Here is an 18644-nt window from a genome sequence, read left to right as displayed (position 1 = left end):
TGGGCTCTCCTCCCCTCCCCCCTCTCTCCACATGGTCATGGCCAGCCTCCACTTCTCTCTCTCTCTCCTCTCTCTCTCTCTCTCTCTCTCTCTCTCTCTCTCTCTCTCTCTCTCTGCTTAACTCCCATCCTCTGCCCTGAATAAACTATTCTATACCATGTCTGTGTGCGTCTGGTCCCTAGGGGTAAGGGATGCCTTAGCATGGGCCCGCCTAGGCACCCTTTCCCCACGCCGCCGTATGCCACATTCTCTAACCTCCTTTCTCTCTTTTATAAACCCATCATTTGGTGCCGAGACTCGGATACAACAGCCTCGAGTAAGTAAAATGATCAGAGTTGGACTAAGGCAGCAAACAAAGCAGCTAAGACCACAGAGGGAGGGAAGAGGACGGCCACTGTGCTCTGATACCTTTTCCTGATCCTACTTCCTGGAGGCTAGGATCTGCTTCCTGCTGTTGGCTGTTTCCTGCTCGACGTGCTCCCTACCTTAGAACCTGAGTACTTGGGTCAAGTTCTGATAGTGATGCCCAACGTGTCTTTTCTACACGATCTCACTGGCAGTTAAGGACAAAGAGGCTGGCTCCAGAATGTTTTGCTCTCATGCCTACTGATCTGCAAAGAGTTTTGTGAGATCAGTGTCAGGTGAGACTATGAACAAGGTGGGGTTTTCTTCACCCGGGCAGCTACCAAGCATTGCATACTGCTTCAGGCGTCAGGGAAGCAGCTCCAAAAGAGAGTGCCTCTGAGGAGTCTGTCCTCTGGAGAACATAAATAACAGGCAGAATAAATGCTGTCAGGTTAGTGCTGCGGGCTATGAATACAAAGAATGACTCTCCCGGATGAGTCACAAATACTGTTACATCAAGATTAAAAGTGTCCTCAAATGCTGGAGGTGCTTTGGTTTTCACAAGAGGGATGAAACAACTGAGAGAACCTTTAGCTGCCCTTTGACCCAGATAGTAGCAGAGTGGAACCAAGTTTCCTCCTTCCCGGTCAGCTTTTACAGCCGCTTGCTGCAGGAGGGCGGTCCTTGCTGCAGGAGGGCGGTCTTCGCTGCAGGAGGGCGGTCCTTGCTGCAGGAGGGCGGTCTTCGCTGCAGGAGGGCGATCCTTGCTGCAGGAGGGCGGTCTTCGCTGCAGGAGGGCGGGCCTTGGGCTCTGGATCAGATAGTGCACCTTGTGCCTGGCCCATTATCATATCCTTATGGTCATCCAGATGTTTCTCCCACCCCCCAGGAGACCTGAGGGTGAAAAATGATGCCGTCTAGCATTCGACCTTCATGATGATCCTACCACCCATGTCCAGTAGTTGCTGGAAGAACCAGGGCCTGATGCCTGATGGGCAGTGCATGCTTTGTGTCTTTAGATAGCTCTTTCACATACGACCCTGCCTAAGTAACGAAGAGGTAACAGTTAATGGCTCAGATAGAACATGACTGGCTTCAAAAACATAGGCACAGCATTGTCCACTCTTTCTCCATGGCTGAGCCTGGGGGCCCTCTGCTGAGTACCTCTTTTTCTTTGTTGTTTTGGTTTTTCTTTTTCTTTTTTTTTTTCTTTCTTTTTTTGGTTTTTTCGAGACAGGGTTTCTCTGTATAGTCCTGGCTGTCCTGGAAACCACTCTGTAGACCAGGCTGGCCTCGAACTCAGAAATCCTGCCTCTGCCTCCCAGAGTGCTGGGATTAAAGGTGTGCGCCACCAACGCCTGGCCTTTTCTTCCTTCCTTCCTTCCTTCCTTCCTTCCTTCCTTTCTCTCTCTCTCTCTCTCTCTCTCTCTCTCTCTCTCTCTCTCTCTCTCTCTCTCTCTCTCTCTTTCTAGTCGATGGTCTGGAGCCAGGGTGATCTCAAACTTTCTACCTGCTTCTTCATCCTGAGTGCTGGAACTACAGGTGTGGGCCACCATGTCCTTCTCAGCATTAATGTGTCTTAGCGTGCATATATATATATATATATATATATATATATATATATATATATATATATATTTTTTTTTTTTTTTTTTTTTCTTTCAAGACAGGGTTTCTCTGTGTAGCCCTGGCTGTCCTGGAACTCACTCTGTAAATCAGGCTGGCCTCGAACTCAGAAATCTGCCTGTCTCTGCCTCGCAGAGTGCTGGGATTACAGGTGTGCGCCACCACCGCCCGGCTGTGCATATACTCTTATTAGTTGCTTGCTACCAACTTTTGGGTTGTTAGTAGTTTTTCATTATTTTTTTTTAAAGATTAATTTATTTATTATATGAGTACACTGTTGGTGTCTTCTGACACAGCAGAAGAGGGCTTCAGATCCCATGACAGATGGTTGTGAGCCATCATGTAGTTGCTGGGAATTGAACTCAGGACCCCTGGAAGAACAGTCAGTGCTCTTCACTGTTGAGCCATCTCTCCAGTCCCTGGTTTTTTCATTATTATGAGTATCTTTTTACACAGTATGTGCCCATGTGGAGGTTCTATAGGGAAAAGACCTAAATTACTGGATTAAAGTTTATGTCAACACTGACAACTACCAGAGTTTTACCAACTTACATTCCCACAGCAGTGTGGGTCACAGCCTCTCCACACACCCATACCAACACTGGAAGTTATATGCCACAAAGAACGGAACACATCCTTGTCCTGTGGCACCCAGAGCCTTAGGGAGGAAAACAGTAATTATTAGTCATATTTAAATGATCATATTTCATTACAATATTTAGTAACCTATGCAGACTTGAGAACGACAGAGGAAGAATGAGGTCAGAGTGGTTGGATGGGAGTGAGAAGCCAAGAGAAATCAGGGCCCAGCTGGGGTAAGGATTTGTAGGTGACTGCTGACATTCTGCCTTGGACTCCGGAAGGAGGAGGGATATGGTCTATGGAGACACAGAGCAGAGTCATGAATGGGAGGAGCCAGTGAGGCAGCAGAGATGGCAGTGGCCCGGGGCAGGGGAGTAGCAATGACCTCAGAGGGGCTGGAGAGATGGCTCAGCGGTTAAGGGCACTGACTGCTCTTTGGAAGGTCCTGAGTTCAAATCCCAGAAACCACATGGTAAAGAGATCTGACTCCCTCTTCTGGTGTGTCTGAAGACAGCTACAGTGTACTTACATATAATAAATAAATCTCTAAAGCAAGCTGGGATGAGCGGGGCCCACCGGAGTGAGCAGAGGTCCTGAATTCAAATTCCCAGCAACCACATGATGGCTCACAACCATCAGTACAGCTACAGTGTACTCATATACATTAAATAAATAAATAACTTTTTTTTTTTTTTTTTTTTTTTTTTTGCACAGGGTTTCTCTGTGTAGCCCCGGCTGTCCTGGAACTTACTCTGTAGGCCAGGCTGGCCTCAAACTCAGAAATCTGCCTGCCTCTGCCTCCCAAGTGCTGGGATTAAAGGGGTGTGCCACCACTGCCTGGCCATAAATAAATCTTTAACAATGACTTGAGAAGGGACCAGAACGTGAAAACGTTAAAGCAAATTGTTTCTTGGGGGATTAGATACAGGGTAAAGGAGCAAGGGAGATGGCTCGGTGGGGAAAATGCTTACCAGGCGGCAAGCCTGATAAACTCAGATCCATGTTGGAAGGAGATAACCAGCTCTCTGAAGTTGTTGCTAAGTGTTGGAACTGTAACTAAAAATTTCACATCTAGTCAATCATCTTATTTTAGTATTTCCCCGCCCCCAAGACAGGGCTTCTCGGTATAACCCTGGCTGTCCTGGAACTCACTCTGTAGACTACCTGTCTCTGCCTCCCAAGTGCTGGGATTAAAGGCATGCGCCACCACTGCCCAGCATTTTAGCAGAAATTTGATTTACCAGTGAAACCAACAGAGAGGCAGTAAGCCCATCTTCAGGGGAGTTCATGTTAAAAAAAAAAATCAATGAAAGCAAACCCCTTGGCTAAGAACAGGCTTCTGCTGTTCTTCCCACAGTATCCTGGGAAGCTGGAATCCTGGATGAGGGGTCTTTCCTGCCCAGCTCCTTCAGCCTCTGGGGCTGCTGAGATCAGTGGTCACACCTCCAAGCTCCTAGCAGCTTCATTACCATTCAAATTTGCCCCAGTTGAATCCCTAGGGTTTTAGGGCTTTCCCTTTTCTTTTCTCAACTCTAATAAACAGCCTTGAGGTTAAGGGAAAGGAGGAAGACCACTTATCTCAGTGAAGAAGGAACTAAGAAAACTGGAACCCGGGAAGGCTAAATCTTGCTGACTCTGCTGGTTTAGCAATACATCTGTGCCTCACAAAGGCCTTGGGACCCCTCTAGGGAAAACCAGACACGGGCTGGGCACGGCAGCAGGGAAGACACAGGCAGAAAGCATAGAAGGACCCAGGGAATCATGTGGCCTTCCCACGGTTGTCAGAAGTAGACCCTTTGCATTAATTTCACTTCTAGGAATTAAGCAATAATCAGAGCTGCTCAGCAAGGTTTTTGTGTACTCAGAGAGAAGCTGTCACGCTTGGTCAGGGGAGACACCAGGAAGGATGCTTGCCCGGAACCCTGAGCTTCACCCAACCCTTCAAAGGATCCCCTTCACACGGCCTTCTAATGAGCATTTTATGCTGGCTACAAAAAAATTGAGAATATATACTTTTTTCTATACACATACCAACTTAAAAAGTATTTCCTTTTCCCCCAATTATTCCTGAGTAAAGGTTTTCCTGTATAGCCCTGGCAGTCCTGGAACTCTGTAAGGCCAGGTTCCTTCAAACTCCACTGCCTGTCCTCTGAGTGCTATGATTGAATGCATGAGCAGCTACCACCCAGCTAAACATGTTACTCTTTACATGCATGGGTGCTTTAATTGCACTATACCTATGTACCAATGCATGCCTCTAGTGCGCTCAGGGGTTAGAGTGCTGGATACCCTGGATCTGGAGTTACATAAGACCGGGACTGTTGCAGTTTAACATATTAGGAATTCCTTCCAAATTAAATACCCCACCCCCCAACTTTTTGAGTTTATTTTTCCAAGACAAGGTCTTACTATGTAGCTCTGAAAGACCAGGAATTTATTATAGGCACACATAACTAAGCCTGGTATGATACAGGTACTTTAAAACATAATTTCAACAAACAAGTCCTTTTTGCTAGACCATGCTCTTGTTTCTAGATTTGCATTCTGAACTTAAGACTGAGGTAGATTTGCCAGGTTTAAGAAGTATGCTTTTCAGGTTGGAGGGATGGTCCTATAATTGAAAGACTGTTTTACTGCTCCACCAGAGGATCAAAATGATTCCCTCCCTCACATGGAATTTCACAAACATCTTTAATTCCAATTCTTGAGAATCCAATACTCTCTTCTGATTTCCACAGATACCAGACATGCAAGTGCTATTCAGACAAATAAGGCAAAACACCCACACATATGAAATAAATAAAACTTAATTACCACCTTTTAAAAAAATAAAATTTTATTTTTTTAAAGAAAGTATTTAAAAAGATTATCAATATAAATCAGAAATACAGGGAAGCATAAAAAACATTCACATGTTGGTGAAGTTTCTCTTTTAGAAATATGTAAACAGAAACACCAGTAACAGGCAGAACACCAAACATACAAAATTTAAATAAAAATTAAGAAATATTTAACATTCTGTAAAAAATGTTGCTCTGTGCAGTTAATGATCAGACTTTCTTTAGTATAAATAGTTCCCCATTTTCCTGCTGTCCTTGAAAAGCGACTCTAGTTCCGGGAGTGGGGGTGCACTGCCTAGTGGAAGGAGCTCCAGAACCATCTGTGAGAAAGGAGGACTTGAGCCACCACTCCCTGAGGCTGGATGCGGGACCTGCTTCACTCTGATACACATTCTTGAACAAAAACCTCCCTGAATGGCTAATAACTTTTGTAGACTCAAATCTCAGTAATGAAATTTATTGGGCTCAAGAACACTCCTGAAAACATTTAGAATGGCCACGTGATTTCTCAGTTTCTGAGATGAGACAAGGACCATGTTCTACAGTGCAAACACCCAAGTGGCCGGCCAGCACTTACATCCTCACAGAGCAGGAGCATGGTGAAGCTTCCCTCTTGGCACCTCTGCACTGACATTGCACTGGACTCTGCTGCATTTTAATTTCAGTCTTGGAAAACAGTACTTCCCCTGTTCTTTCCTAGGTGCCAGGCTCGTTTCTTGGGTTTTTCCTTCAGTTTCTTAGGAGGCTAAACTTGTTCTGTCAAGGTGACAATCAGATCTTCTGGGTGTTGTAGAGCTCTAACTGTGCACTCTTAACACAATTAAAGGTATTTGTTCCTAAAATCTTTAAAACACACATAAACCCCACTAAACACACTTTTTATGTTTATTTTGCCTCTGCATGTGTCACATGTGAGCCTGGGGACCAGAGGCCAGAGAGGGTGCTGGACCCCCTGAACTGGAGTTACAGATACTTATGTGCCATGTGCTGCCATGTGCGTGGGTGCTGGGAACTGAACCTGGGTTCTTTTAGGTCATCTCTCCAGCTGCCCCTCATTTAAGAAACTAATTCTGCCAGGATGGCAGTGGCGCACGCTTGTAATCCCAGCACTCCGGGAGGCAGAGGCAGGTGAATTTCTGAGTTCGAGGCCAGCCTGGTCTACAGAGTGAGTTCCAGGACAGCCAGGGCTACACAGAGAAACCCTGTCTTAAAAAACACCAAATCCAGCACCACCCCCCAAACCAAAACCAAAAAAACAAAACATATTAATTCTGGATGCTAGAACTTTGTAGAATTTTTTGTGTCACAGCAATATTCTTGTGAACCCTGCCCAGAGCCACTTAGAAATTGCTTGCAAACAGCAACAGAACTGGAGCTAGGCTGCAGCGTGCTGATCTCTGACTTATGGAGCAGCTCCTGGGATGCTCCTGGCTAGGATGCTCCTGGCTAGCCTATTCCAGCCTGTTCCTAAACACAGGCCAGTGCCTTTACCTGATACTCTACAGAGTCTGTGTCTTTTTTGGGGGGGCAGGGTTTCTTTGTGTAACAGCCTTGGCTATCCTAGAACTCACCCTGTAGACCAAGCTGGCCTCAAATTCAGAGATCCCGCCTCTGCATCCTGAGTGCTGGGATTAAGGCATGGACTACCACCACACAGCTAAAGAGACGGTTTAAATGGCAATGATAAGCTTCCTGTTGGGTTTACCAAAACAAAACCAGAAAAACAGCTTGTTGGTTTCACGTGGGTTAAATTTAATGAACTTCTATCAAAGAAAAGTTACGGAGTATTTCCCAAAGGCGAGTTACATAAAAATTTCCTAAAAATTGCACTAATTTTAGAATCCAGATTATATAAGGGGTTAGTATTAATTGTTTTCCTTATTAAAAATTCCATACCCACTGTATCACACAAACCCAATGATCAAGTGCAGATAAATAAAGGGAGTGGGGGGGACAGGGCAGAGAAAGATGGAAATTGAACACTGCAGGCAGCATACAGCACAGTGGTTTCCAGCTAGTCCCTGTCTCCCAAATTCACATGCACACCCAGTTTCTAGAAAGGAGCACCAAGACTTCCCCATTAAGATGACAGGGTATTTTTGACATCAGTGACTAGTCGGCCAAGGAACATTCTCACCGCACAACACAATACTTAGGGGTGAAGTAGCTAGAGACTTCAATAGCATGAAGATATAACGCAAAATGAGGAAGTCAATCCCTGATACAGCAATCCTCAAAGGCAGACACAGATCTTTAACTTAAAATAGAGTAGGTCTATTCATGGAGGAAACAGCTTACGAAACACCCTAAAGACTTTTAGTCATTTAAAACAAAAGCCTACTAGGAAAAGTCTAGAGATGCAGGAAGGCCTTGACCATCTCATCTTCTACCCTTGGAGTGCATAGCAAACAGGCGCTTATTACACCTGACTTATGTGACACTCATTGAACTCATATTGAACCCAGGGCTTAGAGCACAGTAGGCATGTGCTCTTCCCATCAAGTGACAATTGTGGCTCCTAAGGGACACTTTAATCTTGTCTTCGTCTGTTTAAGATTTCTCTGTGAGAGCAGAGAAGAGCGAAGAGCCAAAGAATTTGATGACTAGGAGTTAGGAATTCTGGTTAACAGATCGCAGTGCTGGGAGAAGACACTATTGCCTGTTAACAAGCAACGAGGTGTTGACTCAGTATAGACACAGAACTCACTTCCCCCAGATGCTTATGTCTGTGTGGATCATTATACTGATAAACACACACACCTTCTCCTAAGAGCTTAGAACTGGACCGAGTAGGACACTTCTCTGGACAAACTCTAATCAGTTCATGCTGAGATGGCCCAAGGCAGCAGCAGACAGATGACTTCTTCCTGTCCAGGTGTGGCAACAAAAGCCTGCCCGAGTAGAGAATACAGGCCCTTAGTTCTAGCTGTTAGGATTTAACCTCTTCCGCTTTACTGGGCTATTCTGGTCATGCAGATGGCACAAACCATCTGCAGTAATGTCTCTTTTTGTCTCCTCCATGGGTTCTAAAGGAAAGTCCTGGCCTGTGGCCAGTACCTGACGAACAGTCATATTAACTCGAGCAGTTTTCAAGTAGGTGGCACACACCTGCCAGTCCTCCACAGAACATGGTTCAACCAATGAATTGCTCGGGAGGGCAGCCGGGAGAGGAGTCTCCAGGCAGCGAGGCAGGCACTCCCCATCAGGATGTGGAAGGACTCGAGGGACTGCATGATTTAACAGGCGGCTGAAACCCGACATTACCATGATGTCACCACTGTGCATAAACATTGCTGTGGGGGCTTCATCTCTCTTGAGGCCACCCAGGAGAAAGATGGCAGACTGTCCAAAGCTACAAAAAAAAAAAAAAAAAAAAAAAAGAAAAGAAAAAAAAAGGTTTCTGTTATTAGAGTTGTGAAAGTATACTGCCAACCGTGTTCTTTCCTCATTTCAGAGGGGCACGGTTTCCAAGTTCTTATATTCCTTTACTTAATCTGCCAGCGTGGAAGCCAGAGGCCAACTTACAGAAGCCAGTTCTTTCTGCTACACAGCTTTCAGTGGTTAACTCGGGACATGAGTGGTGGCAGGTGACTTCACCTGCTAAGCCACCTCATGATTCTTACTTTTGATCCATGTGCACCTCTGTGGAGGCCAAAAGTTAATGCTGATGTCTTACATAATCGTGCTTCCATCTTTTTATTCTGTTTTTCCAAACGTGTATGGATGTTGTCCACATGTATGCTTGAACACGTGTCCAGTGTCCTCAGAGCCACAACAGTGCCTGGGGCTGGAGTTTCAGGTGGCTGTGAGCTACTGTGCAGGTGCTGAGAATCAACTTTAGTTATCTAGAAGAGCAGCAAGTAGTTTTAATCCAAATCATCCCTCTAGCTCTGCATTTTAAAATTACACCTCATTATTTCTGCCTGCATCTTACCATGTGTGTGAATGTGCTATGGAGCACACGTGGTTCTCTCCTACTGTGGAGCCTGGGCACCAGGTTCAGGCCAGGAGGCTTGTTAGGGAAGGGCTTCTGCCCACTGAGTCATCATATTACCACCTTTTAGAGATTCCGCCCATTCATTTCCTCATTTCTGTGTGGCTGTGCTCACGCCACAGTGCATGTGTGAAAGGTCAGGATAACTCCAGAAGTTGTTTTATTCCTTTCTCCACATGAGTCCTGTGAAAGTAACTTATTTACCTGAAGTAATTGTCCTCTCCTGGCTTACAGCCCCCATCTGCTAACCTAGATCAAGCCCTGGAAGCTTCTAGCCTCTGCACAATCTTACAGGCTTACTTTTACTAGCTTTCTGAGCTCTGGGCTTGATAGTTCAACTCAGCAGTCTTGGCTCAAACCTCCTCTCCACGCTGACTGATTCAATGCAGCTTCTCCCAGTTTCTTACTGAACTGGTCTCAGACTAACTCTAGTCATCTGTTCTAACCTTCTGGCTCCTTCTCATTCATTCTTTACTAGGGTCTAGCTTGTTCTTTCTTCAAGCTGTTTCCTCTGTCTTGTGAGAGTTGGACATATCCTAGTCTGTCAAGTCTTTCTCTGATTCTACACTGTCTGCCACTCAATTAGACATCACTTTTAAACATGGGTGCTTCTGTCTACAAACTTTACCTTCACTGTCTGGGATTAAGGGTGTGTACTAAGGGTGAGCTACAGCACAACTAGAAACAGTTCGCCCAGCCCCAGTAAATAACACAATCTTGGGGATCACAGTGTGATCAAATATCCTGCAACAGGGTCCAAAGACTGAACTTAGGCTGACAGGTTTGCAGCCTTATCTGATGCGCCATCTCACAGGCCTCATGCCCCGCCCCAGGATTACAAGCACGAGCTGTTTCATATGCTGGATTTTTCCTGGGTTCTGAACTCAGGTCCTCATTCAGCAAGTTACGTAACTGAGCTGTCTCCTCAGCCCACAAGTCATCACTCTGAAACCATTCTGGCTTGTGTTTCTGAGTGACCAACCTATGATCTGCTCCCCAAACATTATTGACAGCAGATAGACCTGCTGCAAAATAAAACGTGATGCAGAAGATATGCAAAGCAAGTGCTGAATCTCAACATATCTAAATTTTGTTGATGCATCTTTTCTTTTAAAATTTCACGCTTCATGTTTTACTCTCTATTTTGCTCTGCTTCTTAAAAACAAAATAAAAATTGGTTCTCACTTAGTAATGACAATATCTCTCTTTATAAAACTTAAATCTTCACTAATTTCAGCATTTCAGCTTTAAAAATCCCTTAGCAAAAAACAAAAAACCAACCAAACAAAAAGCCCCACCCCCCCAATCTGAAATTCCTGAAATTAAGTTACCTGAAGGACAGCAAGGGTTTGGAGTGATCTAGTTCAGATCTATCCACGTGGATTCCTAGTGTGGAGTCTAGGCGGTAGTAATTCAGGATACCTGCTTCTGCCCGGAAACCCTGAAATCCACAGGCACTGGCGACTTGCTCTGAGAGGAAAGCCAGGTCAGAAGGGAAAGGTGTATAATGATCTGCTGAGTATTTCTTTGGTAAAAGTAGAGAAAATAGGAAAAATAAACAATGATCTCAGACCATAGGAAACTGTCGAGTAAAATCCTTTACCTCACCACACAGGTACGACCAATCACCCCAGCCCATTCTTTCTTGAGATAAGTTCTTGCAACTCAGCCCTGGCTAGCTGGAACACTAGCCAGTCACTACACACTAGGCCAGTCTTTAACTGGTAGTGATCCTTCTGATTTTGCCTCTTAAGTGCTAGGAAACAAGTGTGTGTGCTGACACCTGGCTGGGTATCTCCCCACCCTTGAGGCAATATGGAAATCTAATAATGAACTGTTTACTATACTGCACCTACCATGCAAGGAGTGGTCACACAAATTCACTTTTTGGCATATATACAGAAGCAACCTCTCTACCACCCTAGCATATCTGGATCCTAAGCAGGATAGTTTCCTAAGTTAAGAGCAACTCAGGACTGTTGTGACCAAGAGAGCCAAAGGAACAAGATGATTAGTGTAAACCCGCACTGTGAGACACTCTGAGGTAGTCTGAAGAACTATCCCCTTCACTATTATTGTGGATCATTGAGACAAAGACACTTTCTTGGTAAAAGATGTCAGAAATAATTGGGCACGGCATTTTGTACTATCATCTCAAATTTTTGTATATGTGAACATTTGTGTTAATATATTAATTATAGATAATCTGTGTAATTAGAACATTTTAGAGTGTGTGTGTGTATATATATATATATAAAATGTATTTTTCTTTACCATAGCCACACCTTAAAGCCTCTTGTTTGACCTCCTTGGCTGTTCTCTCTTCTTTTTTGGATTTGGTTTTTTCGAGACAGGGTTTCTCTGTATAGCCCTGGCTATCCTGGAACTCACTCTGTAGACCAGGCTGGCCTCGAACTCAGAAATTCGCCTGTCTCTGCCTCCCAAGTGCTGGGATTACAGGCGTGTGCCACCACCGCCCAGCTCTTGTTCTCTCTTCTATTCTCACGTCTTCCCATTACTCTTACATTTGGGTGATGCAGTAGTGTCAGCAGTGGTACTTATAGTAACACTGGTACTTTATCAGTGCCTACTACTGAAGAGAATCTTTGCCTCTGGCAGCAAGTGTATAGTTCAGCTGGAAGGGGTGGGGTTCTGTGAGATCCTTCTTCCAAGATTATTAAGTATTATTAAGCATTTTAATATTTATTAAAACACTATAGCCAGCTTGCAACCTGGCTTGATGCCCATTTACTTAGTCCTCTGTAAGAACAATAGATGTTCTTAATCACTAAGCCATTTCTATCTACTAATTTAATTCTTTGAGAAGGATATTGTTATTACATATACCACATTGGACTTGAACTAGTGCACTTCCTGTCGCAGCCTCCTGAGGTTAGAGGTAGATTAGAGACATGTGCTTCCACTATCACTTTCCAAGGGAGAAGGAAAGCAGGCAGTAATCACAGCCCCTTCTTTAAATGGTACATTCGTGTATTTGACAGTATTTGCTATGGTTGTTTTTTATGTTTGTTCAGGAACAAATTCAACCACACAGGCCCAAGAGCAAATAAATGTACAACAACAACAACAACAACAACAACAACAACAACAAAAATAAAGCAAATACCTTACTGTCCCAGTTATAATGGTAGCCCAGGGTGACCCAGCGCAGTCTCTCTAGTAAACTTCGGGGTCTCCGTTTATTCATTTCTTTAGACCTGTAAAGATTGTAACCAATAGAATTTAATCATCTTGAATGGCATCAACAGCCCTTTCTATGAACCTGAGTCTATGCATTTAGCCTAAGCTGTTAGCTCTTTAAAACAAACAAACAAACAAACAAACAACGATGGTACTGGGCATAGTGGTACATATCTCTAATCTCAGCACTGAGAAGGCAGACGCAGGAGGATTTTTATGAGTTCAAGGTTAACCCGATCTACATAGCAAGCTCCAGGACTAGATAGAAAGACATTATATCAAAACAACATCGGAGTAAGAAACTCTGATGGCATCCTGTTGGCGTCGGTCTTCTCCACTGTATACCCATTGTCATGATTATCAAATCATCTCCTATCAATATTGTTTTAAAAATGATCTGATTGGTTAATAAAGAATTCATCAGTCTATGGTTGGTGTACTTGCTGGTTTTGCGTGTCAACTTGACACAGGCTGGAGTTATCAGAGAAAGGAGCTTCAGTTGGGGAAGGGCCTCCATGAGATCCAGCTGTGGGGCATTTTCTCAATTAGTGATCAAGGGGGGAGGGCCCCTTGAGGGTGGTACCATCTCTAGGCTGGTGGTCTTGGGTTCTATAAGAGAGCAGGCTGAGCAAGCCAGGGGAAGCAAGCCAGTAAGAAAAATCCCTCCATGGCCTCTGTATCAGCTCCTGCTTTCTGACCTGCTTGAGTTCCAGTCCTGACTTCCTTTGGTGATAAACAGCAATTTGGAACTGTAAGCTAAATAAACCCTTTCCTTCCCAACTTGCTTCTTGGTCATGATGTTTGTGCAGGAATAGAAACCCTGACTAAGACAGTTGGGTGGAAGAGACTGGAAGCCTGGATTCCCGTTCCCAGGGCCAAGGAAGTAAGAGACCATGATGTTTCCATGAAAGACATGCGGACACACATGGACCAGAGCAAGGTAGGGCAAGCCAGATGGCAAGGAACACGGCTTTAGAGGGTTAGAATAACTCAGCACTTACCCAGCCTACGCTTGCAGCTTGTTAATAAACTTATTAGGTCTTTGTACCAATTATTTGGGAGCTAGAAGGGGAACTGATAGATTCATGCTTAAATGAGTCTATAGTGTCATATAACAAAGAACTTGATTAGTTCTTTGCTCTTGTTCTAAAATAGAAATTTCTTTTACGTTCCCGGTCCCGGGGATAAAACTCAAGAGCCCTCTGCATGTTAGCCAAGTGTTCTGTCACTGAGTTACACCCACTCTAAACCCTCAGAATTTCCTGACAGCAGTCCCACTGTTAATCATGGTAGGCCCTTGCATCACACCTGGGTTTATGCTAAGGAGTGATGATTCAAGTTATGTGGTATCAATTGGATTTCCAGAATGGGTGTGGCCTTAAGACTGAATTCAATCACGTGGCTAATGACTTCTATATGTTCATGTATAAGTCCGTGCATGTACATGAATGAGCATGCCCTTGGAGGCCAGAGGTCAATTTGGGTGTCATTTCCAAGGTGTCTGTCTATCTTGCTTTTACCTAACAGAGGCTTCCTGATTAGACCAGAAAGTAAGCCCCAGGGATGGCTCTGTTTCTATTTTCCTAGCACATGGATCACAGGTTAAGTGGCACTATGCGTGTTTTTGTTGTTTAGCATTCAGATCCTCAAGCTTGCATAACAAACTTTTTACCAATCAAGTCATCTCCCCAGTTTTGTATCATGGCAAGGCTATGCCTGGCTCCCTGCTCCCTCTCAACTAAAACAAAATAAATCAGTTCTGGGGAACTGAACTGAGGTCCATGTTCTAATAAGGAAAAACTTTCCTCTTGGAGCCACCTCCCAAGCTCAAATGACTAATGTTTTAATCAGTAGTGACAAAATTCGACAAAATTATAAAAAAAGTCATGATCACTAGAACTTAGAACTCACTGGCCGGTTTATCAATCAACATGTACTATGTCCTGATTTGAGATTAAAGAGCACTCATACCGTGTTTTCCTGGGTTCTAGGGCCTTTTCTAGTAAATTACTAAATACAAAGGGGTCATGAAATACCCTTGAAGCTATAATCAGTGGTCATAAGTATGAGAAGCCTAGAAAGTCCTCAAACCTGATGTCTGAGTAAAGAGTTTGTGCTACCTTTGGGTAGCTTCACCAGAATTAAACTATAGATAAGAAGCCGTGAGAAAAATGACATGGCTTCTTTATTCTATGTAGAAAGTAGTTTGAAGGGGGCAAAAGGAAGATGGCTGGGAGGCCATTTGGCATTCTGTAGAAAACATGAATAGTGACTTGGACTAAGGTAGGGATAAAGACAGAGAGAAATGATAGTTTAACTTGACGCTAATGCCTACTTTATTTGCAAGAGACTAATTTAACGCCTTTTAATGGGTATATCCTATTTCTGGGACAGGCCATGACTGATTACTGGTCTCCTGATGACCAACAAGGCTGTAATAAAGGTGCTTGCACTTTAAATTTGCACATCTACCCACATCATACTTTAGAACACAGGGCCTAGACAAATACAGCTACATTATCCAATCCCAATTGCTTTTGAATAAGACTCTAGCTATAGTACCCTGAACACAGATAAGACTGAAATGAAATAATTTTGAAGTCCTATTTTTCTAGAATGTTCATAGTACATCTTTACTTCCTTTTTAAAAAATTATTTTTATCTTTTTTTTTTTTTGGTTTTTCGAGACACGGTTTCTCTGTATAGATTACAGGTGTGCGCCACCACGCCTGACTTTTACTTCCTTTTATAAGGGCCAGAGTTCTACAGAGACAAAAGTCCTGAGAGGTCCCTTTGTTCCTGGTTCCCAACGAGGAAAGATGTTAGGGTAATCACATTATCTCGGGGGAGCTTCCTGAACAGTGGACGCTTTTTACTCTACAGCCTTTGGGAGTGGAGAGAGAGCTTCATGCACTGCTCACAGGACTGTAGCAGATCATGACTCGAATACCTGGATGGTTCACCCCATCTAACACCTTCATTTCCCACGTAAGGAAACTGAAACATATGTTACAGCATCGGGATGAGAAACAGAGACCTAATTGATTTTTAATGCTGTCAGCACAGGTTCCCAAAATATCAGTTTCTTCTTGGTGACAAAGGTATAACCACCACCATTTTTATTTTTGCTAATTTGTTAGAAAAGTATCCCCCCATTGCCTATTGACTGATTTATTAGAGAGGTTCATCTAAGCTACTTTAGAATGCAGCTGAAATTCCTGTAATCATATTATCAGAAGAATACATTATGCGAGAACAGGCTGGTTTAGTGCTATTAAGCACTGTGATTTCATTCAGTCACATCTTCCCTTAATTGCCTTCTAAGGCAAGCACTAAAAGCTGACGAGCAGGAAAGGTTTCCCTCGCTGCTCCTACATGTACCTTAAACTATGGACCAAGAAAGCTTTAAAGGAAACCCACTAGTGGTAGTTATCCTTTCCCTTCTGATATAAGACAATCTTGTATTTCCCTCCTAGAATCAGCCTAATGGTTCATGGCATGAAGGGCAGATAAGCCACCAAGCTGATGTAATTCCAACAAGTATCTTCTGAGGATTTCTCACCTACACTCACAACTCTCAGGAAGGAAATGTTAAAAACCTTGCTCAGGACGACCAGCCTCTATGGCCCTGAGCAATCTGACTCGAGAGCTGCTGTTCTAGACTGCTAAGGCCTGTGCAACTGGTCCACTCTACCTAATGCCCACTTCCTGCTTTGTCTACTGTTCCTGGGCTGCCAGGAAGCATTTCCTATAATTTTTACAACCTTGCCAAGCGAGTGACTATTCTCGTAATAATCTATAAGTTCCACACTTGATTCTGCCAATGAATCTTTTTAAATGTCTTTATTTCTTTACAGTTTTACAAAAATCATAGAAGTCAGAAACTGTTTTTTTCCCCCCCTTTTTAGAACTGAAATCAACAACAGGTTAACCACCAGCTCCCTGTAGCATGAAAACTGTAAGAGGATAGAAGCAGAATGTTGGAGTACTGCAATTCACCCAGCTACTGATCAAGCTGGTTAGAACTTGCATGAACTCCAATTACTCTTGCATACGCTGTCCCCCTTGCTTGGTCACAGGCAGAGTCAAGCAAGGTCTACGGATATGCCTCGCAAATGTTTCCCATCTTCTTTTGAATCTCAAACACTCTGAAGTACATACCTCACAGAACATACTGTCTCAAATACCAAACCTCTGCTTAGGCTGATTAAAACCCCTACCTAGATGGTCCACTGTCCTGAACCGCAAATCCCTAGTCATTTTTGAAGAATAGTTGAAATGACCAGAGAAAGAGAAAAAATAGATACAATTATAAAAAAACTGTATTAAAAAGTAATTTTTCTTGGATACCTTCAGCCTGTTTTGAAGATTTCCTATGTTTCCCAAGTTCCTAACCACCATTACAACATGTTCTTAGCTCCATTATAATTACTTTCATAGATAATTACTTTGGAAGACCACTCAATAAGAAGAGTGTTCACATCCTATTAATTAAGTTTTGTGCCTCCAGTGCCTAGCATCATGCCTGGTGCCCAACTGATTTCTGCAATGAGGATTTGTGGAATGAATGCTGAAACATCAAGATCCAAACACTAGTTCTTCCACGAGCAACAACCGATCCATCACGAAAGAGCTGGCAGGAGCAACTCCATGTACGACAAAGTGCTATCAGCAACAGTTCTTCCTACGAGTCTTTAAAGAAACACACTGTATATAAAAATGCCTGAGTCAGAATACAAACGTGATGAGTGTGGATGAACTCAGTCTCTAAGCTACAATAAAAACCTTCAAAGTGGATCTCAGTTTAATATTAACTGTCAAAGCATCTGTCTGAATGTTCTTTTGGAAAGAAAAGAACGGTGCTGTGTACAAAGAGGGGGGAGGGGAACCAAACAAAACCCAACACAGCCACTAACCTTAGGGACTCTTTGCTCTGTTCCCACAGACCTTGGGTCTCTTCTTTATTCATGTGCTTGTCCAGGTTACATACATTAGGCTTCTGGGAGTACAACTTAAGGCACTGCTTTACCCAGTGCCACTGGCATCCCGGAAGGAAGGGATTTGGAATAAAAATAAACCCTATAAAAGACAAAAGATGGTAGTGTGTGTGTTTAAGTTGTTCTGGTTTCTTTTTTTCATATTCTTAAGCCCACTATCCTTTCATTTACTTCCCATGTCCTTTCTACTTAAAGGTAATGAAAACCAACTTCTGATGAACATGAGATACTCTGTAAATATCTATCTGACTTTGGGGGACATTCTCAAGAGGAATAAATAATCTACAAGGTTAGCTGCCAATGGTGCTATCCTAAAACAACTTTAGAACTGAAAGTTTACCATTACATTTTCACCCAGTACCAATATATCACAAGACTCCTCCACGTCTGTTTCACTTAGTGCACACACAGAAGGCTACCTCCAATACTGTAACCCCAATTTCAGAGCATCTGATACTATCTTCCTGCTTTGACCAGCACTGTACACATGTTGTGCACAGACTAAGTGCAGGCAAAAATCGCACACTCACACTAAGAAAATACTATTCTAACATTTCCAAAAGATAGATAAAAAAATGTCTGATCCAGTGCACACTTTCAAAGTTGCAATTTAATGCCTCTCTAGGCAGCCTAGTTCAGATTAAGTACATCTTCTTTAATGTGCATTGTTTAGGGGTTCTGACACCTGCAATTCTAAATCAATTGTTTCTATTTTTTGAGATATGACTGTATTATTGTAGTTGAAATGAATTGTACCATCCTTTTTTCATTTTGTTTTCTTAAGATTTATTCATTCATTTTAATGTATATGAATACACTGTAGCTTCAGACACCCCAGAAGAGGGCATTGGATCCCATTACAGATGGTTGTGAGCCTCCATGTGGTTGCTGGGAATTGAACTCAGGACCTCTGGAAGAGCAGTCAGTGCCCTTAACCATCTCTCCAGCTGCCCCCCTTAAATATTATTTATTTTTATTTATATGAGCACTCTGTTGCTGTCTTCAGACACACCAGAAGAGTGTGCATTGGATCCCATTACATGTGGTTGTGGAAGTTGG

At 43.3% G+C, this 18644-nt stretch overlaps 1 protein-coding gene and 1 non-coding gene across 2 annotated transcripts in view; both read right to left on the bottom strand.

The window, feature by feature from the left end:
• Positions 1-7121: 7121 nt before the first annotated feature.
• Positions 7122-18644, bottom strand: part of Alkbh1 (alkB homolog 1, histone H2A dioxygenase) — a 16570-nt gene continuing 5047 nt past the window's right edge. Inside the window, exons 3-6 of the mRNA XM_052185321.1 lie at positions 17505-17667; positions 12515-12605; positions 10719-10912; positions 7122-8745 (exon numbers count right to left, since the gene is read on the bottom strand). Of these exons, the coding sequence (XP_052041281.1) occupies positions 8316-8745; positions 10719-10912; positions 12515-12605; positions 17505-17667 (878 nt within the window). The 3' untranslated portion in view covers positions 7122-8315. The remainder of the gene's footprint in view (positions 8746-10718; positions 10913-12514; positions 12606-17504; positions 17668-18644) is intronic.
• On the bottom strand, positions 16564-16698 carry LOC127688204 (small nucleolar RNA SNORA58). The gene has a single exon (XR_007978614.1). It is a non-coding gene; the product is annotated as a small nucleolar RNA SNORA58 (small nucleolar RNA).

The sequence above is a fragment of the Apodemus sylvaticus genome, chromosome 6 (assembly GCF_947179515.1).
Source record: "Apodemus sylvaticus chromosome 6, mApoSyl1.1, whole genome shotgun sequence".
Lineage (NCBI taxonomy): Eukaryota > Metazoa > Chordata > Mammalia > Rodentia > Muridae > Apodemus > Apodemus sylvaticus.
Note: the sequence above shows the minus strand (reverse complement) of the source record. Positions and strands in the feature narration are given on the sequence as shown.